Below are 24,634 nucleotides of genomic sequence, written 5' to 3'. Positions count from 1 at the left end.
TGTTGAAATGCAAATAGACAGCAGCGACACCAAATTACATAGTACTTAATTCTTTAGTGTCGCAGCTATCAGCTGGAGTGGTAAATACACAATCAGTAGTGGACACCTAATCCCCATCATTGCATATATTTGCACCAGCCCACTAGCCCCTGAATGAGATATGCCTCCTAAAATGTGTATCTGCAGTTACCTCATGTCCAAGTATGTAGGAATTATGTGAACATGTCCTTACTGTACTCAGCCTACTCTTCCCCGTCCCTGCAAGTCAACGATACAGATAAGTCTACATATGTAGACTTATGTGTATGTATTTTTTGGTGTATACATGCAGGAAGGAAATGCATTTCTTACACAAAAAAAACAATTGGACCTCCAATTCTAAATGAGACCCCATATGTACATTTTTTTTAGCTATTTATAGCCATTTTAACATATGATCATCGCTGATTATGTAGGTCAATATATTTATGTTCAATAAATACTGTATTTTTATTAATACTAATCGTGTTTATGCAATGTACCTTTTTTGGTCTTAGATTTAGGACCAATAGTTTCTTCATTATAAATAATTTAATTTAATCAAGCTTAATCATTATAGCACTACACTAGTTTGTTGTACCAGTTATCAATAAGTAATGGTCTTTCAGAATTGATTATTTTTGAAAGTCCACCTAGACAATTATTGCCGTTACTTCTGATGAAAAATGTGGTATTCTAGCAACACAATACTTGTTTCCAATAAATTCATATATAAACCTGTGTTATGAATCCTCTACAGAACTCAAGAAAGGGCTGATTTTAACTGGTTATAACATTTACCTTTTTCAAAACAAATCCTCTTTTCTTGAATATGGTTTTGTATGATATGACTTTTGTGTCACATCAGCTTCTCTGGAACTAGAAGTCATAGTATACTGCCAGCAGGGTAGCGGTGCGACCTCATAACAAGACAGTACATTTAACAGCGAGATATAAAATGGCTATATGTTCACAGCAGGAACTGTAATTCTCATTTCCCCTTTGTATACAGTCATGGCCAAAGTATTGGTTTTCACAAAGTTTGCTGCTTCAGTGTTTTTAGACCTTTTTGCCAGATTTTGCTATGGTATACTGAAGTAAAATTACAAGCATTTCATAAGTGTCAAAGGCTTTTATTCGCAATTACACTAAGTTTATGCAAAGAGTCAATATTTGCAGTGTTGACCCTTCTTTTTGAAGACCCCTGCAATTGGCCCTGGCATTTTGTGAATCGACTTCTGGTCCACATACTGACTGATGGCCGCCCACATTCTTGACTAATACATTCTTGGAGTTTGTCAGAATTTGTGGGTTTTTGCTTGTCCACCCGCCTCTTGAGGATTGACCACTGATTCTCAATGGGATTAAGTTCTGGGGAGTTTCCTGGCCATGGGCCCAAAATTTTGATGTTTTGATTCCCAAGCCACAAGGTGCTTCATCATACTGGAAAAGTCATAGTAATCCTGCTCGTATTGAGCAGGATTACTATGGCGACAACACACATCAGTAGGGTAATATTAGCCTGTATTACGACGGTCTAACCCAGCTCACGTTCCCTATTGTTCGTCACCAAACTGTTTTTGGATGGTTGTGAGAAGATGCTCTTGGAGGATATTTTGGTATCATTCTTTATTCATGGCTGTGTTCTTAGGCAAAAGTGTGAATGAGCCCACTCCCTTGCTGAAAAGCAACCCCACACATGTATGGTCTCAGGATGCTTTACTGTTGGCATGACACACGACTGATGGTAGCACTCACCTTTCCTTCTCCGGGCAAGTGTTTTTCCAGATGTCCCAAACAATCTGAATGGGGATAGGGAATTCATCACTATGGGGGGTATTCAATTGTTAGCGTTAACGAAAAAAAACGAGTGCTCAAAAAATATTACCGTTTATACGGTAATATTGCGCGAGAAAAGCGTTAATACGGTAGTTTACTCGCGGAATTTCAGCTCGCCACTCAGGTAGCGGCGAGCTGAAATTCCGCAAGTAATTACCGTATTAACGCTAAGATTTTTTGAGCGCTCGTTTTTTTCCGTTAACGCTAACAATTGAATACCCCCCAAAAAATGAAAAAAATTACTCCAGTCCTCAGCAGTCCAATCCCTGTACCTTTTGCAGAATATCAGTCTATCCTTGATGTTTTTCCTGGACAGAAGTGGCTTCTTTGCTGGCCTTCTTGACACCAAGCCATCCTTCAAAAGTCTTCGCCTCACTGTGCGTGCAGAAGCACGCACACCTGCCTGCTGCCATTCTGAAGCAAGCTCTGCACTGGTGGTGCCCCGATCCCATAGCTGAATCAACTTTAGGAGACAATCCTGGCTCTTGCTGGACGTTCTTGGGTGCTCTGAAGCCTTCTTCACAACTACTGAACCTGTCTCCTTGAAGTTCTTGATGATCCGATAAATGTTTGATTTAGGTGCAATCTTACTAGCAGCAATATCCTTGCCTGTAAACCCTTTTTGTGCAAAGCAATGATGACTGCACGTGTTTCCTTGCAGGTAACCATGGTTAACAGAGGAAGAACAATGATTTCAGGCACCATGGGACTATGGGAGTGACCTCTGAATCCAGAAGACCTACCTCTGCTTGTCTGACTTCTAAAGGCGGAGCCTTCCTGAAAGGGCTGGTGAAAGGAGCTAAACCTCAGGGTACGAGGCTTTAGCACATTAACAGGAAGAAAGGTGCTCTTCCCCCTGTAGCTTGGCAGATAATGTTATCTAACTCCAATCCAAAAAGTACCGAGCTCGAATAAGGAAGGGCCTCCAAGACTTTTATGGCTTTCTCATCCGCTTCCCAGGACCGAAGCCAGAGAGTTCTTCTAGCTTTCACCGCAGAACCTGACATTGAAGATGACATAGATGCCGCATTCTGTGCAGCCTCAAACAGATACCCTGAGGTCTCCTTCAGGTGTAAAGCCAGGGGAAGGAGGTCCGAAACCTGCAATCCCTCTGCTAGACGGTCAGCCCAAGTTTCCATAGCGCTAGCAACCCACCCAGATGACAGCATGGGTCTAAAGGAAGCTCCAGCTGCTCCATAAATGGATTTCAAAAATCCTTCCACCTTCCGATCAGGGGCAACCTAAAGACTGGCGGTGCCCGATCTGGAAGTGTAGTGTGGCACACCAGTCGTGCCACCAGTGTGTCCACTCTAGGAACTTGTTGCCAGCGTGCTAGGTCATCTGGCTATAATGGGAACAGGAACATAAATCTACGTGGAACCACTATTTTGCGATCGGGCTGTGACCAGGCTGATTCTAAAATCTCCCTTAATTCCATTGAAGGAGGAAAACAAACCGTGGGTTTTTTACCCTTTTTGAATAATCCTTGGTTAACTGGTCTGGGCTCGTCTATATCCACAAGGTCTAAGGCACGCCATACTACCAAAACCAGATCCTCAATGCCCTGGTTTCTATTTGAATCATCCAGGTCTAAGACCTGTGCCTGGACATCTGATTCATCCAGATGTTCCCAGTCCTCATCATCTGATACCTCAGAGTCAGAGACCAAGAGGAGAGGAGGGTTCCCACTGTGTCTCCTGTTTCTAGACCCCAATGGTCCTGGGTAGTCTAAAAACCTGTTTAATTTATCTATAAGCACTGGACCAAGCTGGTTTCCCCTTGGAAAGGCCTGAGGGAGTTAACGAGGATGGGAGGCCACTTGGACCTAAACCTGCACTCTCCTCTCATTGGGGCAGTACTGTCGTCTGGGTTACCCCTACTAACGAGGTAGAGGGATGTTCTCTCACTGATGTCTCTCTCTGGCGGCTCAAAAGCTGTACCAGTGAATCCACCGACTTTTGCAAAGACACTGCCCATCTCTGTTTCTCCATGGCTATAGGAGCCAAAACCTGAGACTGTGCGGTCTGGGACCGCACCTCTTAGCCCACACAGAGCGTCCACGGATCCTGTTGTCCTGCAGGCAATTTTATTTTTTTTAAGCAATTATAATATTTAGCTCTAGATTTCCCCTTATCAGACATATTTACTTAATAGGAACAGTACAGGATAAGAAAGTACAGTGTACAATCACACAAGGCACAGAGTGGAACTTAAGAATACAACTGATCTCTAAGTCACCAGTAGTATCTCAGAATCTATAATAATAATCTAAATATATATATATTTATTTTAGTGAGTAGAAATCAATATATGCAAATATGTAACTACTTCACTATATCTCATGTAATACACAATATACCTCCTCTTTATATAGCAAGCACAGTGTAGGATAAAGAAAATAATGATACTTAGCCTTCCAGGCTAACGTGTTGCTGGCAGGAGGGAGTCCAGCAGCAGCCAAGCCTGCGGGTTTGAATTTCAAGAGTTTCTCCTTCCATAGCGATGTTTTGGCACTCTGGAAGAAACCATCATGCTGATTGAGACAGAGGGAGCTCTATCATAACTCCTTCCTGTCTGTAGCGTCCAGCGGGCCTCCTGACTGCTTCCTAGAGTTTGTCTGTGGCACTTATTTTATTAAGGCCGCAGACTGCCTCTCCGTTAATGCTGTGCATATTACCTGTAGCTCTGTCCCCCCACCCTCTCTGAGGAAGGGACTTGGTAGCTCCTCCAAGATGGCGGCCGCCATCGCTCTGAATTCTGGTGCTCTATGTTCCAGAGAGCATCGCCGGTCCTCAGGAACTGAAGTGACCGCAGCTTCTCCCGCCACGCGCCACCATCAGAAAAAGAAGGTAGGTGTCGTATGTGAGAGCCTTTGCTCTCACTACCTGACAGCGCTGCAATTAACCTGTAAGTTGTGCAGCCTTGCTGTCCCAGCACTCTCCTATCTTCATTTCACTAATAAGGATAAAATGAACTATAAAAATAGATAAAACATAGCAGCAAAGCAAAAGTCAGCCCCACTCCTTGGGCACTTAGATTACACTAACTATCTACCAGGGGTTGCAGAGGGGAGGAGTCTGTCAGCAGCCACAAATTAACTAGTTAAGTGCCAACTCCACACTCCCCAACTACAAGCAGTGTCCCCCAAATAGGATGAAGTGGAAATAATATTTGTGCAATTCTCAAAACTTTTGGCCACGACTGTACATAAAGCTGATTGACAGAACTATGGAATGAATGACAACTCTTGCAGACAACTACATACAGTGCAGCTAAACATTATGCCAACCTGTTCTGGGTTTTCTCTTAGTCTTCTTGCCCTTAACCTTAGGGAGATCTTCCTGATTTACAGCATTATTTAGAAATGTTTGTGACTGAGGTTGGTCATATATTTCTGCCGGAGTGGCTTGCAGTTCAGAGAGAGACATAACACTAAATAAAAACACAGGATCAAAGGGAGTTCAATTAGCATCACTACATTAGAAACCTTGACTTGTCCATACAACACTTTAATACTTTACTTAAAAACGACTTAATGTATCTCAATATAAAAAAAATACAAAAACAAAGAGAACACATATTGCAACTAAACATAAACTTCAAAGAGGTATTAAGTTCCATGAAAAATGCAGAGAAACCATTTTGCACTCAAACAAATGCTGCACTAAACCATGCTGTGGGAACAGCAGGACTCCTCTACTCAGGTTCCAGACAAACGAAGCCTCCATATCAGACATATTTATTATATTATATTTATAGTGCAGCTAAACAATCCAAGTATTGCCTCAGACATACAAGCAAAACAGATTGCAACACAAGAACCCAAAACAACAAGTTCAGAGTGTTCCAGATTGAAACTGCCAATGTAAAAAACCTCCCCAATATTTAAAACCAGTGCGTTAGTTCTTACAGTCAAACAGGCGAAAATGAACTCTGACTATAAAAACTCCTCCTTCACTGGACAAACAGCGGCAAATATCTGAGAACATACTGTGGTGTACTGCATGTGATTCTTTTTATAGCAAGTTTTGGATTTATTGTGAATGGTGTTATTTATTGATACTTTTTATCAATTAAATTTGATACATTTGTAAACAAACAGCAATTTTTCAGTTACTGTGTACTAAGTAATGGGAGGACTATATAAAGTGCACCATAAGTAATTTTTGTTGTTATATGGTTGTCCCCAATAATTTATTTACCAGCAGTTAGCATGGCATGGACTAAACAGTTGTCTGTAAAAGAACCAAGACTGGCTCATATTGAGATTTAGATTTTAGAGTTTTAGATGTTTTATGTAGAAAATATAACAAAATTAAGGAAAGATAACAGGATGAATGTAAAAGACGTTTGAGGTCAATAGGGGACAGTTAATATCATAGGTGGCCACGTGAGCTATAACTCAAAGCAATAAGACTTATTCTAGTGAGTGTGCCAATACAACGCCACACAGCTCATGGAACCTTGCATGCTTGCAATAAATTTGCAGAATGCCATGTTCGCAATGACTTGGCTTTTCTCAAAGCCCAAATGCAACATGCTATGCAAATTATCCCCCCCCCCCCCCCCCCGATAAATAAAAAATATCTGACTAAGAAGCTATTAATACACATACCTTGTTTCTGGCTCCATTTCCACCAAAGCCCTTTTCGTCTTCCTTTTTTTCTTTTTTTCAATTTCAGTGTTCAGTAGCAAACGCTCATTGTCATCAATGCTGAAATGCTCCGAGAGATGAGCCTTTAGTTTCTTTTTTATCTTCTCTTTCATTTCATTTGTTTCCTCCTGTGATACTTGAAGTCTATAAGCTTCAATCAGTTGGTCCTCATCATCAAAATCGGTTGGCCTACTCTGTTCTCTTGAGATACTTTTACCCTTCGTCTTAACACTTTTTAATGGCCGTCCTTCAAGATAAGAAGTGTTACCGGTGTCCAATTTCTGGGGTTCATTCAGGTTGGTTCTCTGAGCCTCTTCGATTTTCTTATTCTTCTTCTTTTCAGCCTTTGGTTTTTTGTACTCTTTGATGCTGACATTGCTTTCTTTTTCACTTGTCGGGATTTGCTCTCTCAACTTATTCTTTGTAAACTTTGGTCTTTCTTCTTCTGTGTTGTATGTATTGTTTGCTATTGCTTCATGTGCACTATCTTTGGCAAGATCAAGTTGATTGTTGAATGTTTCAAGCTTTGTAATAAGTAAGAAAAAAATACAACTTTAAAAGGGGGTTAAAAACTTTAATGCAATTAATTGATACATATAAAACCTGCCTCTGCTGGCAATGTGTAGTAAGAAGCTGGGTAACAGGAAAGCATGTGTAAATTCATTTCATAATTTTAACAATAGAGAGATGATTTTTTAAAAAAGGCAACAACACACTTTCTATTTCGTTATCTGTTTAAAATGACATTAGAAAATGGAAAGTTGAAGATTAAACAAATTTTGCATCATCCTCAAATTCTTGGTGTTGCAGCTCACCAGTTTTTACAATGCGAAAGGCAAAATCTTTCTGGGAAATGAATAGTTGCCTAGAAATGCCAATGCGCTCATTGTAATTAGCCAGAGGATGCCTTACAAACAATTAAACCATTGTATTTTCTCACTGGGAAACATCAAATTGGAAAATATCACTACTTTATACATATTTTTTCTTCTATATAAGTTACTCAACTTCTGCCCTTGGAGCTTGTCTCTACAAATTAGGTCTGGTTTTGTCATGCAAATTTGACCTAAAGAAAAATGGGAATAAATTATGCATTTTTCTTTTCAATCATTTGTATTCAATTTTCCAAAGACACTAGAGCAGGGATTCCCACATCCAGTCCTAAGGGTTCCTTAACAGTGCAGGTTTTCCAGGTCTCACAGTATCACATGTAACATAATTGTAACACCTTGTACCATGTGATATGGAAAACATGCACTGTTAGGGCTCCCTGAGGACTGGGTAAAAAGAGCGGTGAGAAGAGTTAGGGAAGGGGAAGAAGAGCAAAAGGAAATAATAATTCTCGATAGTAGAACCCTAGCTTATGTCAATAACGTTAAACAGGAAATCGGATTTATCCGATGTTGGTATGCTAGTGGAGGAGGATTGGTGTCACATTCTGAAAAGTATAAGAGATGCCACCTCATGTGTCCGTTTGTTTTCAACAAATTCACCTCTATATATTACACAGGGTGTATCACACCCTGACTTCATTGGTTGAAATTGGTGGGAGACAAAATCAAGGCTGCCCTAAGTGTGAATTGTCAGGTTGTGACTTTTGGCACCTGTTGTGGGACTGTCAGGGGTACATGCCTTCTGGACTAAAGTGTGGGATTGAACACAGTCCCCAGGATCCCCCCTTTGACACCTAGGACATGGTTATTTGGTTCTCCCTGGAAGATAGTTTGAACAGACCTCTTTCCAAATATATTCTTATAACCTTAGCAAAAGTTGTTATAGCGTGCACATGGCTCACAGATTAAAACCCAGATTTCTATAAATGGAGAGCACTGGTAAACGATACTATGAATCATGAGAGGTATATGTATACGGAGTGGCGGGTGAAGCATAAAAACCATAAAATATGGTCTCCATGGTATGACTCAAGACACAGACTAAATATATCAAGGCATGACCGCAGCCACCCCCCTTGGCCTTAGATTTCTCCTCTTTTTCTCTCTCCCCACTGTGGCGCCTCCTAGGCTCGGAACTTGAGCCCTTTGTTATTGCTTTTGCTCAAACTCCAATCTCATATGTGTAACTACTGGGCTTAACTGTGCAGAACTATTGAGCCTTTTTGAGTATTTTCATTTTTTCCCGGTAGAAATCACTAACGCAACTACCACAACACCGACAAGGACTTACCCGACTTGAGAAGGGAGAAAAGAATCGTGAAAGAATGTTAACACCGAAGGTTTCAAAATCACTAGCTGCCAGAATCGCAAAGAATGCAGAAGCCGGCACACAGAAAGCCATGTGACTTTCTGGGACTATACTATTAGGGGTGTTAACAGAGTAATTCAAAGAGGCGCCAAATGTAAAAAATAGAAAGCTTCCTATAAAATATTGAACATCCGCCGCCTCCCTGCATTACTCTCTTAACACCCCTAATAGTAGTCCCAGAAAGTCACATGACTTTCTGTGTGCTGGCTTCTGTATTCTTCGTGATTCTTGCAGCTAGTGATTTCAAACCTTTGGTGTTAACATTCTTTCACGATTCTTTTCTCCCTTCTCAAGTCGGGTAAGTCCTTGTCGGTGTTGTGCTAGTCAGGGACACGTACCCAACTCTTTTTTTCAACATTCTTTGATACGTGATTGTCCATTGCAGAAATCTAAACACATGCAATACATTATCTTTACAAACTAATGAGCCTTTAAAACTTACTACAAGTTCGTCTTGAGGTAGTCTCTTCTTTTTGGATTTTTTCTTTATTTCTGATAGGGCAGCATAGCCCTGGAAAACCTCATCAAAAAGTGCCTTTGTTCTTGCTTTTGCCTCACTCTCTACTGCAAACATAGCAAGGTTAGGATGCATTACACAGTAACAAAACGAAAAACTGTACATGTAAGAATAATACTATTCTGTGATTAAAGAGCATGAAACATCATGTTATATAAATGGGAAAAGTTTCACCTGCTGGCATTTTTCAGTCCAAGATCCAATGTAGGATTCAAAAAGTCATTTTTATTCAGATTATTATGGCCACCTGTTAAAAGATGGATATGTTAAGCATAACGTACAACCGAGGTTGAAACTGTCTAATGAAAATTATTTTTAAGGCTTTATTTATGCATTTTGCGCTACAAATGTAAAATACATATACTGTATTACATAAAAACAAGTTGTGTGTAACATTCATTAAAGAAATGATCATTGATATTACAATTTCTTTAATAAAAGTTACATTGTATTATGTCAGTTATTTTGTATGAATTTAAATAAAACACATGTAACTTTCTTATGCACGGTACTAGCTAGTAATAATATAGAAGTGGCAATAAAGTTGAGTGATCTGTATCTCAGATCACTTGCTATATATATTGATCAGACTCCATGGGAGGTATTCAATTGTTAGCGGTAACGGGAAAAAACGAGCGCTCAAAAAATCTTAGCGTTAATACGGTAATTACTTGCGGAATTTCAGCTCGCTGCTCCCTGAGCGGCGAGCTGAAATTCCGCGAGTAAACTACCGTATTAACGCTTTTCTCACGCAATATTACCGTATAAACGGTAATACTTTTTGAGCGCTCGTTTTTTTTCCGTTAACGCTAACAATTGAATACCCCCCCCCCCATGTTGAAGAAGCTCTTTAATAATATATGGTACAGCTTTCTACTCCATACTTGGGTAGTCAACATTGATGTAAATCAGGCCTGTCCAACCTGCGGCCCTCCAGGTGTTGTGAAACTACAAGTCCCAGCATGCCCTTCCAGCTATCAACTGGTTGTATACTGGCATAGCATGCTGGGGCTTGTAGTTTCACAACACCTGGAGGGCCGCAGGTTGGACAGGCCTGATGTAAATAATGAACTGCTACCTTCACATTAAGTAATACTTTATTACTAAATATTGAATACAAGGCAGCAGATGAAGTGTACAAACACAAAATGAGTAGGAAGGCTCATCTGTTCTGTAATTCACATCAATGTTATAACTGGCTAACAACATTGTGGCTACTAAGGGTATAAATGAGGAAAAGATCTTGCAACTGTTTCTGTGAACCAGGGGCAGCACCAGCTGGTGACTACAGTCATGGGCAAAAGTTTTGAAAATTACACAAATATTATTTTTCACAAAGTCTGCTACCTCAGTTTTTATGATGGCAATTTGCATATACTCCAGAATGTCATGAAGAGTGATCAGATGAATTGCAATTAATTTCAAAGCCCCTCTTTGCCATGACAATGAACTTTATCCCAAAAATAAAATTTCCACTGCATTTCAGCCTTGCCACAAAAGAACCAGCTGACTTCAGATAAGTGATTCTCTTGTTAACACAGGTGAGAGTGTTGACGAGGACAAGCCTGGAGATCACTCTGTCATGCTGTTTGAGTTAGAATAACAGACTGGAAGCTTTAAAAGGAGGGTGGTGCTTTAAATCATTGTTCTTCCTCTGTTAACCATGGTTATCTGCAAGGAAACACGTGCAGTCATTATTGCTTTGAACAAAAAGGGCTTCACAAGGATATTGCTGCTAGTAAGATTGCACCTACATCAACCATTTATCGGATCATCAAGAACTTCAAGGAGACAGGTTCAATTGTTGTGAATAAGGCTTCTAGGCGACCAAGAACGTCCAGCAAGTGCCAGGATCGTCTCCTAAAGTTGATTTAGTTACGGGGTCGGGACACCACTAGTGCAGAGCTTGCTCAGAAATGGCAGCAGGCAGGTGTGATTGCATCTGCACGCACAGTGAGGCGAAGACTTTTGAAGGATGGTCTGGTGTCAAGAAGGCCAGCAAAGAAACCACTTCTCTTCCGGAAAAACATCAGGGACAGACTGATATTCTGCAAAAGGTACAGGGATTGGACTTTTGAGGACTGGGGTAAAATCATTTTCTCTGATGAATCCCCTTTCAGATTGTTTGGGGCATCTGGAAAAACGCTTGTTGGGAAAAGGAATGGTGAGCGATACCATAAGTCCTGTGTCATGCCAACAGTAAAGTATCTTGAGACCATTCATGTGTGCGGTTGCTTCTCAGCCAAAGGAGTGGGCTCACTCAAAACATCCTTCAAGAGCAACTTCTCCCAACCATCTAAGAACAGTTTGGTGACGAACAATACCTTGTCTAGCATGATGAAGCACCTTGCCATAAGGCAAAAGTGATAGCTAAGTGGCTCAGGGATCAAAACATCAAAATTTTGGGGTCATGGCCAGGAAACTTCCCAGACCTTAATCCCATTGAGAACTTGTGGTCAATCCTCAAGAGGCGGGTGGACAAACAAAAACCCACAAATCCTGACAAACTCCAGCACTGATTAGGCAAGAATGGGCGGCCATCAGTCAGTATGTGGCTCAGAAGTTGATTGACAGCATGCCAGGGAAAATTGCAGAGGTCTTCAAAAATAAGGGTCAACACTGCAAATATTGACTCTTTGCATAAACTTAATGTACTTGTCAATAAAAGTCTGTGACACTTATGAAATGCTTGTAATTTTACTACAGTATACCACAGCAACATCTGACAAGAAGCTCTAAAAACACTGAAGCAGCAAACTTTGTGAAAACCAATACTTGTGTCATTCTCAAAAGTTTTGGCCATGACTGTACTATTATACAAGGTTTCTATTCTATAACACTTATTTCTGTATAATGGGCTGTACAGCAAACTTTAGATTGGGCAATTGTCTCTGAGCTGTGATTCACTGGATGTGGGTAGCAACACATTTGCCCCTCTCTCTCTCCCCCCTCCCCCTGTAGCAACATAGTCTCCCCTCTCTCTCTCACCCCCCTTTAGCAACACATTCTTTCCTCTCTCTCCCCCCCCCTGTAGCAACACATTCTTCCCTCTCTCTCCCCCCCTGTAGCAACACATTCTTCCCTCTCTCTCTCCCCCCCCCCTGAAGCAACACATTCTCCCCTCTCTCTCTCTCCCCCCTATAGCAACACATTCTCCCCTCTCTCTATCCCCCCTGTAGCAACACATTCTCCCCTCTCTCTCCCCCTGTAGCAACACATTCTCTCCTCTCTCTCCCCCCTGTAGCAACACATTTTCCCCTCTCTCTCCCCCCTGTAGCAACACATTTTCCCCTCTCTCTCTCCCCCCTCCCCCTGTAGCAACATAGTCTCCCCTCTCTCTCTCACCCCCCTTTAGCAACACATTCTTTCCTCTCTCTCCCCCCCCCTGTAGCAACACATTCTTCCCTCTCTCTCCCCCCCCTGTAGCAACACATTCTTCCCTCTCTCTCTCCCCCCCCCCGTAGCAACACATTCTTCCCTCTCTCTCTCCCCCCCCCCCTGAAGCAACACATTCTCCCCTCTCTCTCTCTCCCCCCTATAGCAACACATTCTCCCCTCTCTCTCCCCCTGTAGCAACACATTCTCTCCTCTCTCTCCCCCCTGTAGCAACACATTTTCCCCTCTCTCTCCCCCCTGTAGCAACACATTTTCCCCTCTCTCTCTCCCCCCTGTAGCAACACATTTTCCCCTCTCTCTCTCCCCCCTGTAGCAACACATTCTCCCCTCTCTCTCTCCCCCCTGTAGCAACACATTCTCCCCTCTCCCCCTGTAGCAACACAGTCTCCCCTCTCCCCCTTTCCCCCCTGTAGCAACACATTCTCCCCTCTCTCTCTCCCCTCCCCCTGTAGCAACACATTCTCCCCCCTCTCTCACCCCTGTAGCAACACATTCTCCCCTCTCTCTCCCCCCCCCCCTGTAGCAACACATTCTCCCCTCTCTCTCACCCCTGTAGCAACACATTCTCCCCTCTCTCACCCCTGTAGCAACACATTCTCCCCTCTCTCTCACCCCTGTAGCAACACATTCTCCCCTCTCTCTCACCCCTGTAGCAACACATTCTCCCCTCTCTCTCACCCCTGTAGCAACACATTCTCCCCTCTCTCTCACCCCTGTAGCAACACATTCTCCCCACTCTCTCACCCCTGTAGCAACACATTCTCCCCTCTCTCTCACCCCTGTAGCAACACATTCTCCCCTCTCTCTCTCACCCCTGTAGCTACACATTCTCCCCTCTCTCTCACCCCTGTAGCTACACATTCTCCCCTCTCTCTCTCACCCCTGTAGCAACATATTCTCCCCTCTCTCTCCCCCTGCAGCAACACATTTTACCAAGCTTGTGTTTTGGCCCTTGTTTAATGTGTTTAATATACTGTGTGTTTATGTGTTTAATATACTCGGCACACTGGTGAGTAAAGATTAAGTACCAGTGTATCAGTACTTTCCATGTGACTTACAGTTGAGAACAACATCTAGTGCAGTCTCTGTCATGCTGATATGTGTGGGGTTATGTTGTAGTTCAGTGCACTATTACTGTACAGAGCCAACGGTAAGTGTAACGTACTATGACTGTATACTTTTATAGCAGTACAATATGCGTGATCGCAGCTGCACACAGACAGGAAGACAAACTAGTAATTTGCTGTGGCAGAAGCTCGACTCACCCGCGCTGAGCCGCTGTCCATGATCCCCTGATGTAGCTGTACTAGGAGGACATTACACACAACACGACTCTTCCGTTACTTCCCATCCAGCACCCACAACAGCTCCCCGGTTACTGGTCCCGCCCACTGCTGTCACCTGGGTAACCCGACAACCAATCACATGAGGGAGCTAGGACAGGCGTCGCTGTACATGGCGGAGATAGAATGTAGTGCGGAAGTTTTAGAAGTACGTGTTGTTCAACGTTCTATATTAGTATAACTATAGGTGTTATTCAGGCCACACTCTCCCTTAGAGTTCGAGGATAGGAACTATATCACGGACGGGCTGGCAACTTTATACCAGGGGAATACACTTTGGTAAACGGCCCATTGAGTTCTCTGGTCTACACATGGACATGGTTATACGGTATATAACCGGATTGATCGCTGCATTTGGACATGTAGTTGAAGAGGAAGGGCCCCAGGCAATGGATGTGTCTTCCTACCATACACAAAAAAAGCAGCATTTAGCCATTCATCCACTTTACAGTTGTTTCTATACAGGGGTTGACTGGCAGATTTTAGCAAGAGGGGCAAGCGCACAGCGTTAGCCCATAAGTAGCGGCCCATCCTTAAAGATTTTTTGGTACGATACATATTTAGCAATATAAAAAAAAGAAGTTAGTATAGTGTTGCTCATCTTATCAGGACTTTATTAATAGAAATGCTAAATCTTAATGAAAATAAATAATGCAACAAAAAACATTTATATTTATAAATAACCTTTATAAAAGTGCACATAATATAAAATGTTACGTATACATGCAACATATACAAACTGCGGTCAGATTGATCAGACATCCAACTTAGTAGCATTAGAAAAGAGACAGAAATTGCAGCCAAATTAATGTCTTAAAACATTGAAGATTGTTCACATAGTTAACAGAGATATCATGAGTGGGGAACTTTCACTGATAATTTCCAGCACATCTTGAAATTGAAGTATTTCCAATAGGTTTCGCTCTACAGACATGATCTAATGCTACAAGCAGGTCTTGTCCTATTGAAACTCATTTTTGCCTTTAGGAGTTTTAGTTTTCCGATTGCTCTTTCACATGTCACTGTGTGAATGCCCAGAGTCAGCAGGTACTAATGCCACAGAGAAAATCTCATAAGCGGCTGAATAAAGATTGTTATTCAGAAGCAATCTGTGACAGAAGAGGAAACAATTTTTACATGATTTGTACTTTGTTTTATGATCCTCTAAATCAGCAAAGATACCCCATTCATCTTCATCCCAACCACCTTCTGGAATTACCTATTCTTGTTTCATGGTCCTGTCAGCTTAGATAAGAGGTTAGCAAACTTTTAGGTTCTCTAATATGAGATGCGTCTGAGAAATTTGGATCATTTTCAATATTTTCAAAAAATCTTGGATCCAAATACTGGGTATCCAGCATCAACTGCTTATTTTCTGAAAATCTTTCTGTAAGACCTGCTAAAAGTTGGTCACAAATTGGTCTGTATACTTCCAGATGAAACGTTGCATTTCATCGGTTGGACATTTGTCAACCTGGCATTCGTTTCTTTCTGGCCTTCTCATTGGGATCTCGGTTTCAATTTCCAGGAAAGAGAATATTTTACCATTGGCTATAAGTTCATTCCTTTTTAATGCAAAATGTGCAGACTTTACTTTAATATGACCAAAATCAATTTTCTTTTGCTGGACAATGGCATTCTCACCCAATTTCCATTCTACCATAGAGTCAAAACCACTAGTTTACAAGTATTTTGAAACTTGTCCAATCACATCGAAAATAGGAAAAACTACATATGCTGTTAAAATGGTTTTGAACTTGCATTTTAATATAAAGTTGAGCTTCAGAAGTGAACTTTGAAATCACAATTTCCCAAACCTGAGATTGAAAATAAAATCTCAAATACAGGGACTGCTTCTCTCCAAGTGACCAATTAAGTGCCCTCTCCTTTGCCCACCATCTCTTCTTCAACAATTTTTTGCAATCTTAAAAGCTTTTCTTGTCCTTGCTTTTTATGAAGTTGTTCGATCCATGTGTTCTGTGATTTGATCCGTAAGCCTACATATGAACTCATGTTTTCAGATGACTCGCCAGAAATTTTATAGTAGTCAAGCCCAAGTGCTTCAAAATTAGCCATCAATAATCCATTGAATCCTCGGTCTGATGCATCAGTATCTGGGAGAACAGAAATAAGTCGTTCTTGGATCTCTTTTTTTCACATATCTAATGACAACTGTTCCTTAATATGCAAGTCCTGCATCTTGTGTGGAATGAATTTGGTTGATAAACCTCTTTGCACCAATTTCAGAAATGATTAATTGCTTACAATTATCAATTGGCATAATCACTTTATTTACAGTCTTGTATGATAAAAAAAAAAAAAAGTCAGTAGACTTCAACTGCTTCTGCTCTTTCTTGCAAACGTTTTGTTTTCTTTATTCACTCTTGAATACATTTTTCAAGGTGATTTTTATAATGGGACATCATAATAGAATAACAGTAAGATAATTTGTAAAACATTCCCATGGTTAATCTCACTGTTAGTAAGATTGGAGAGTGATCCACTAGTTCCATGGGCACGACATGGCAAGCCTTGTTACCCAAGAAGTTTTACCACATCAAATATGCGTTTCATGACTTCAATATTTTGTTCTTTATATACCGTTCTTTTGTCTTCAAGCTTGATCCTTGTTGATTAATGTATCAATGCTTCTGTTCTTTACAATAAAGTATGCATTAGCAGCATCAAAATGAGTTTGAGGATTCGCGCTTAGTTACAAGTTGATAGCAATGTCTGAAATTTGTACAGCCACTAACATCCGGTGACAAAGCATCTGAAAAACAATGCATCTGCTTTGATTTTTTACCTGAAAAGTTAGCCAAGAGCCCCTACCATTGTCTCCATTTTGTTTTTTCCGATAAAAGAAATCTGCCTTTTTAAATGGAATGTTGTCACAATCAGTGCTAAGGAGTCCGAGGCAATTTTTGGCGAAGTCAGAAAAAATGTTCCGACTCCAGCTACAAAATAAAAATGCAAAACGGCAGGAGGAGAAAGCCAAGAGAGAAAAAAAAAACAAAGACAAGCACAGCAGGACAAGGTTGTTCTGTTGATTGAAAACAAGAGGGAAAAAAACTGTAGCTGCCAGGATTCTTTTGACAGCTATTTATGTAGACCTAAAGCATTGGATTCTGTTGGATGATCAACAGCTGACAAAAGGAAAAGATGCTCTGTTTGATGTCAGGAGGAGGGAGAAGCTAATGCTGCTGCCATCTCTTCACTTTCATCAACTGAGGAGGAATTTGATTTTGACCAATATTTGGATTACAAGGAGCATAGAAAGTGTCACCACTTAGGAATAGATTCCTCGTCACAACACATAGAGGACAAAATGAATGAATTTCAATGAAAAATTTTCACTTGCAGTAAAAGAAATAGAAAGATTTGATTGTTCATCAAAGCTAATAGTGTAAGAAACCATTCCCTTACATCCAGAAATTGTCAGAGATGTTGCCCTGGTAACATAACATAGTTAATGAGGTGGAAAAAAGACACCAGTCCATCAAGTTCAACCTATTTTGGATCTCCTGCGATCCTGCACTTATATTTGAAAGTGATCCAGAGTAAGCAACCGCCAATCTGTTTCAATTGTGAAAAACCGCCCAGACTCAATATTGCAGTCCTATTTTTACCCTATATCCACTACTATCCTACATTTTAATTAACGGTCGTATCCCTGGATACACCTTTCCGCTAAAAATTTGTCTAACCCTTTCTTAAACATATCTATTGAATCTGCCATCACAACTTTCCCTGGCAATGAATTCCATATCTTGACTGCCCTTACTGTAAAGAACCCCTTCCTTTGCTGCTTGTGAAATTTCCTCTCCTCTAACCTTAGGGGATGACCACGTGTCCTGTACACGACCAGATGCTGGATTAATTATCTCGGAGATTCGGTAGGGACCGATAAACTTGGGTGCTAGTTTCATACTAGGAACTTTTAAACGGATATTTTTTGTGGATAACCAGACTTTATCCCCTGGTAGAAGTGGAGGTGCAGGACACCTTTTTCTATCGAAAAAAAATTTGGCCCGTGCAACAGAATTCTCCAGATTACTTTTGGTTTGAGTCCAAATGAGGGAAAACTTGCGTAGCAGGGAATTTACTGCAGGAACTGAGGTGATAGGAGTTTGAGAAAAGGTAGGTGGTCTGGGATGACATCCATACATGACAAAAAAGGGTGAATTACCAACAGCTTCATGGAAATGATTGTTATGGGCGAATTCAGCCCATGGGAGGAGTTCCAGCCAATCCGCTTGGTGAGCAGACACATACATTCGTAGGAATTTTTCAAGCTCTTGGTTAGTCCATTCGGTCAGGCCATTAGACTGAGGATGGTATGCCGAGGAAAAGTCCAATTTAATGCCTAACTGAACAAAAGGATCTCCAGAACCTTGAAATAAACTGAACCACGGTCTGACACGATATGGAGTGGACAGCCGTGGAGGCGAAATATTTCTTTGATAAAAAGTTCTGCCAACAATGCGGAAGAAGGGAGTCCTTTGAGAGGAATGAAATGAGCTGCTCTCGAAAAACGGTCTGTCACCACCCAGATAACTGTATGAGCTTTGGAAGGAGGCAGATCAGTAATAAAGTCCATAGATACTTGAGACCAGGGTACTTCAGGAACAGGTAGAGGAATAAGAGGACCGAAGGGTCTATGCCGAGGAATCTTATGTTGTGCACATTTAGAGCAGGCAGAAACAAATGATTTTACATCTTTCAGAAGGGATGGCCACCAATAGTACCGGGTCAGGAGTTCTCCAGTCTTCTTGGCTCCAGCATGACCCGAGAAGCGAGATAAATGGGCCCAGTGTAACAACTTGAGACATAGATGTGGTAATATGAAGGTCCGGCCTGGAGGGCAAGTAGATTTATTCATAGGAGTAAGAGCCAATACACAACTAGGGTCAAAGATGAGATGAATGTCCTCAGGAGAATCCTGGTCTTCGGAATGAAAGGACCTAGAAAGTGCGTCTGCTTTTTAATTTTTTGATCCCGGACGGAAGGTAAGTCTAATATCAAATCTTGAAAAGAACAAGGACCATCTGGCTTGACGCGGATTCAGACATCGAGCCGAACGGAGATAAATTAGGTTCTTATGGTCTGTATATATTGTAATAGGAAACAAGGCCCCTTCCAACAGATGTCGCCATTCAGACAGGACTAATTTAATAGCCAATAATTCTTGATCTCCTATACCATAATTATTTTCTGCTGGGAGGAATTTGCGAGAGAAAAACCCACATGGATGTAGTTTCCTAGAAGCGTCACGTTGAGACAAAACTGCACCAGTGCCCACAGAAGATGCATCTACCTCCAAGAAGAAGGAATGTTGGCAATCAGGTTGCTGAAGAATAGGAGCAGAAGAGAAGGCTGACTTTAGATGCTCAAAGGCAGAGATGGCCTAGGGGGACCAAAGCTTGGGATTGGCTGATTTCTTGGTAAGAGCAGTAATGGGGGCAATGATGGTAGAATACCCCTTGATGAATTGTCTGTAATAATTGGCGAAGCCAAGGAAGCGTTGGATAGCTTTCAACCCGGTGGGCAAGGGCCAATCCACAATTGCTCTTAGTTTAGCTGGGTCCATTTGAAGGGCTGTGCCTGAGAGGATGTAGCCTAAGAAAGGAATCTGAGGTTGCTCGAAAAGGTTGTGTTCTCTCAGACGAGTCAGGACTTGACCTACATGCTCCCTATGTGAAGGGAGGTCTCGAGAAAATATGAGAATATCGTCCAGGTAGATGATGACGAATTGATAGAGAAGGTCTTGGAAAATATCATTCATGAGGGTTTGGAATACAGCTGGAGCATTACAAAGCCCAAAGAGCATTACAAGATATTCAAAGTGCCCATCATGTGTGTTAAATGCTGTTTTCCATTCGTCACCTGCTTTAATACGAACGAGATTGTAGGCCCCTCGTAAATCTAATTTGTTGAACACAGTAGCGCCTTTAATGTGGTTGAACAGCTCGGAGATGAGGGGTAACGGATACCTATTCTTAACGGTAATAGCATTAAGTCCTCGAAAATCAAGGCCGCCATCCTTCTTTTTAACGAAAAAGAATCCAGCGCCAGCTGGAAAGGTGGACTTCCGGATAAAACCTTTTTGCAGGTTTTCTTGAATATATGTAGACATTGCCTGGGTCTCAGGAAGAGAAAGGGGATATACACGACCACGAGGAATAGGTTTGTCAGGAAGAAGCTCGATTCCACAATCCCAAATGCGATGAGGGGGAAGCTTGGTTGCCTCCTTTTCACAGAAGACGTCTGCATACTGTTGGTATTGATGAGGTAAAGATGGTAATGACAATGCAGTGGTTAGATGAAGAGGTACTACTTTCTTCAGACAGTGAGACAGACACCGTGATCCCCAGGACAAAATTTGAGCAGTATGCCAGTCCAGAGTTGGGGAGTGGAGACGTAACCATGGCAGACCTAACACAAGGGAATTGATGGTCTTTGGAAGAACTAGGAAGGATATTTTTTCCTGCTGCAGGATTCCAATTTGAAGGGTGAGGGGAACCATCCGGAACTGAATGAAGCCTCCTGGAATATTACTACCATTGATGGCTGTGAGGCGTACAGGACGTTCTAGTGGTGTAGTAAGAATATGATATTTTTCAACCACAGTGGCGGCAATAAAATTACCGGCTGCACCAGAATCCAGAAAAGCATCCAGCGGAATAGAGAGAATCCCAAAAAACAGAAAAACAGACAACAAGAGGTTCTCTTTGTGATGAGATCTGTTGAGGGAAAAATCAAACAGACCTAATGGGGTTCCCACTTGCTCTGTTTGGTCTGAGCGTTTTCCTGGATGTGTAGGACAAGTACTGATGCGATGGGACTTCCCTCCACAATAGAGGCACAGATTGTTTTTAAATCCTCTCTCTCTCACTTGGAGAGAGGCGGGACCTACCCACTTGCATAGGTTCTTTTGGGGGCTTAGCGGCCCCTAAGTTATGGAAAACAGGGCGATGATTAGGACGCCGAATCTGTTCCTTTTCTTGAACCCTCTCCTTGAATCGAAGATCTATTTTGACACACAATGAGATCAGATCATCCAAGGAAGATGGGAGGTCACGGGAAGCCAACACATCTTTTATTTGATCAGATAGGCCTTACCAGAACGTGGCCACCAGCGCTTCGTCATTCCAGCGCAGCTCGGAGGCCATTGCCCTAAATAAGATAGCATATTGTCCCACAGAATGAGAGCCTTGTCGTAAACGAAGAATTCCTGTAGCTGCACTGGAAAGCCGACCAGGTTCATCAAAAATGTTTTTGAAGGTTGTCCGAAATTTTGTATAATTTTGCAGCAAGGGGTCATTCTTCTCCCATAGGGGTGAGGCCCAGGCCAGGGCTTGACCAGAAAGAAGGGACAAAATGTAGGCAATTTTTGCCATATCCGTAGGAAAGTTTCTGGGCAATAAATCGAAGTGAATTGCGCACTGATTCATGAATCCTCTACATGACTTGGGGTTCCCATCGTACATAGGAGGATTAGGAATTTGTGGATACATGGTAGTTGTGTTAGCAGAAGACTCAGCAGATGTCTTAGATTTATGGGAGGATGCCAGAGTGTCCTGAAAAGAATCCAGACGAGAGGATACATCCTGTAAGAACTGCATGAGACGATCTTGATTGGTCTCTTGTTTTTCCACTCTCCCGATTAGGTGTTGAAATAGGTCCTTGGTAGTGGGATCGTCCATGGTGTTGATTTCCTTTTTTGGGTCAGTGCAAACTGTTACGGCGCTGGTAGTTACAGGTCTGATAGTCAGAGCAGGCCTGTACACGACCAGATGCTGAGTCTACTAGGTTCAGAACAAGGAGGCAAGACACGATGTAGTTCTTCAATACTTCAATGAAAAACATATATATATATATAAATATGCAGATGATGATATGCAGATGTCAGTTAGCCACGGCGGAGCGTGACAAGGTGGTAAACACAATAGCAGTCTATTCACAGCACAGGTGATAATATGCAGGTGTCCAATAGCCACGGCGGAGCGTGACAAGGATAAACACAATAACAGTCTTGTTATATGCACATGAACAGACTTGCAGCAGGCTGTGAATCAGTAGAGGCACAATAGAGAGAAAACAAAGTCTTGGTAATATGCACAAGATGATACTTGCAGCAGGGAAATCCCAGTAGAAGTGCTCCAGCACTAGGTAGAGAACTGAAAGTCATACACAGGAAGACACAGGATACACAGGAGTCCAAGGAATCAGGCTAGCAACAAGTTGCACTGACAGTGAGCATATGTCAGTGCTGAGTTTAAATAGAGCAGGTAAAGTGACCACGCCCCGAGGGTGAGTCATGTGATGCACAGAAAAACAGAGCAGACAGGGAAAGTAACAAAACCTGGTCAGGATTGTTACACTTGGGGTAAAAAGTTCCCATTAAAGCTCTCTGTATTGACCTCAAATGTATTTGTACATAGTAATCATATCTCCCCTTAGACGCCTCTTTTCTAAAGTAAACATGCCTAAACTGGCTAACCTTTCCTCATAACTTAATGGCTCCATACCCTTTATCAATTTTGTCGCCCTTCTCTGAACCCTTTCTAGTTCCAAATTATCTTTTTTATAGAGTGGTGCCCAGAATTGTACTGCATATTCAAGATGAGGTCTTACCAACGATTTATACAGTGGCAAAATTACACTGTCTTCCCTTGCATCTATGCCCCTTTTTATGCATGCCAATACTTTGTTTGCCCTTGCAGCTGCTGCTTGACATTGCGCTCTATTGCTAAGTCTACTGTCTACGAGCACTCCCAAATCCTTTTCCATTATAGATTCTCCTAAATTAATTCCATTTAATTTATAGATTGCATTCTTGTTTTTGATCTCTGAATGCATAACCTTACATTTTTCTGTGTTAAACCTCATATTTCATTTGGCCGCCCAATACTCCAGTTTATTTAAGTCCCTCTGTAGAGAAGCTACATCTTGCTCTGATTTTATTAGCTTACACAGTTTAGTGTCATCTGCAAAAATAGAAACTTTATTCTCTAAACCAACACCAAGGTCATTAATAAATATATTAAAAAGGAGTGGCCCCAGCAGGGAACCTTGAGGTACTCCACTTAAGACTTTTGACCAATTAGAAAATGTTCCATTTATCACAACTCTCTGTTCCCTATTCTGTAACCAGTTTACGATCCAAGTACAAATGTTGATTCCAAGACCCATTTCCTTTATTTTGTAAACCAACCTCTTGTGTGGCACTGTATCAAAGGCCTTTGCAAAATCTAAGTAGACCACATCTACTGTCCTGCCCTGGTCTAAGTTCCCACTAATTTCCTCGTAGAAACTAATTAGATAAGTTTGACATGACCTATCCCTCACAAATCCATGTTGATTCCCACTAATAATTTTATTGCGTACCAAGTAATCCTGAATAATGTCCCTTAAAATACCTTCCAGTAGTTTCCCCACTATTGATGTCAGGCTTACAGGTCTATAATTCTCTGGTTGTGATCTCTTCCCCTTTTTAAACAACGGCACCACATCTGCTATTCGCCAATCCCTTGGTACTGAGCCTGATGAGATTGAATCTCTGAAAATTAAGAATAGCGGTCTAGCTATTTCCGAGTTTAACTCCATAAGGACCCTTGGGTGTATGCCATCTGGACCTGGAGCTTTATTTATCTTAATATTCTTCAGTCACCTTTGGACTTCTTCCTCTGACAACCAAGTATTAATTAATGGCATGGTTTCATTTCCATTTTTATGTATTACTCCTGCCATTTGTTCCACTCTGGTAAATACTGAAGAAAAGAAAGTGTTTAATACCTCTGCTTTTTCCTTAGTATCATTTATCAATTCACCCATCTCACTTCTTAGGGGTCCTATATTATCTTTTTTAATCCTTTTGCCATTTATATACTTAAAAAACTTTTTGGGGTTTGTCTTACTTTCTTTTGCAACGTGCCTTTCATTTTCTAATTTAGGCAATCTAATTTCTTTTTTGCATGTTTTATTACATTCCTTGTACCTACGGAAGGACTCCTCTGACCCTTCAGACTTAAACAATTTAAATGCACACTTCTTCCTTTGCATTTCTTCCCTTACCTTTTTATTTAGCCACATCGGTTTAGACTTAATTATTTTACATTTATTTCCCATAGGAATGAACTTATACGTGTATGTTTCCAACAATATTTTAAAGACAGCCCACTTTTCTTCCGTATTTTTTTCCTTCAAAGGCTTTGTCCCAGTCTATGCTCTTTATAGACTTCTTTAGCATATTAAAATTTGCCTTTCTAAAGTTTAAAGTCCTAGTTGATCCCTTATACCGTTGCTTCTGGAAACTAATTTCAAATGAGACCATATTTGATATGGGAATCATATGAGATTACTGTTTCCCAAGTGCTCCTTTACTTGAATATTTGATATTACGTCTACATTGTTTGTTATTACTAGGTCCAGTTTAGTCCGGTTCCTAGTTGGTTCCTCTACTAATTGGGACATGTAATGGTCTTTTAGCGTGCTCAGAAACCTATTTCCCCTAGCTGTACCGCAGGTCTCAGTACTCCAATCAATGTCCGGATAATTAAAATCCCCCATAATTAAAATTTGACCTAGTTGTGTAGCCTTTTC

General features: G+C 41.4%; 1 protein-coding gene across 3 annotated transcripts in view; it reads right to left on the bottom strand.

Annotated features, from left to right (window-relative positions):
- Positions 1–14,052, bottom strand: part of AHI1 (Abelson helper integration site 1) — a 209,725-nt gene extending 195,673 nt beyond the window's left edge. For 2 of the 3 annotated variants that reach the window (XM_075203181.1, XM_075203183.1), the window contains exons 1-5: positions 13,952–14,052; positions 9,465–9,537; positions 9,216–9,337; positions 6,473–7,035; positions 5,147–5,289 (exon numbers count right to left, since the gene is read on the bottom strand). In XM_075203181.1, coding sequence (XP_075059282.1) covers positions 5,147–5,289; positions 6,473–7,035; positions 9,216–9,337; positions 9,465–9,474 — 838 coding nt within the window. In that variant the 5' untranslated portion in view covers positions 9,475–9,537; positions 13,952–14,052. Of the gene's footprint in view, positions 1–5,146; positions 5,290–6,472; positions 7,036–9,215; positions 9,348–9,464; positions 9,538–13,951 lie in introns of those variants that run through there. The other variant, XM_075203182.1, reaches the window with a different exon arrangement.
- Between the last annotated feature and the right edge of the window lie 10,582 nt (positions 14,053–24,634).

This window comes from Mixophyes fleayi, chromosome 3, assembly GCF_038048845.1.
Source record: "Mixophyes fleayi isolate aMixFle1 chromosome 3, aMixFle1.hap1, whole genome shotgun sequence".
Lineage (NCBI taxonomy): Eukaryota > Metazoa > Chordata > Amphibia > Anura > Limnodynastidae > Mixophyes > Mixophyes fleayi.
Note: the sequence above shows the minus strand (reverse complement) of the source record. Positions and strands in the feature narration are given on the sequence as shown.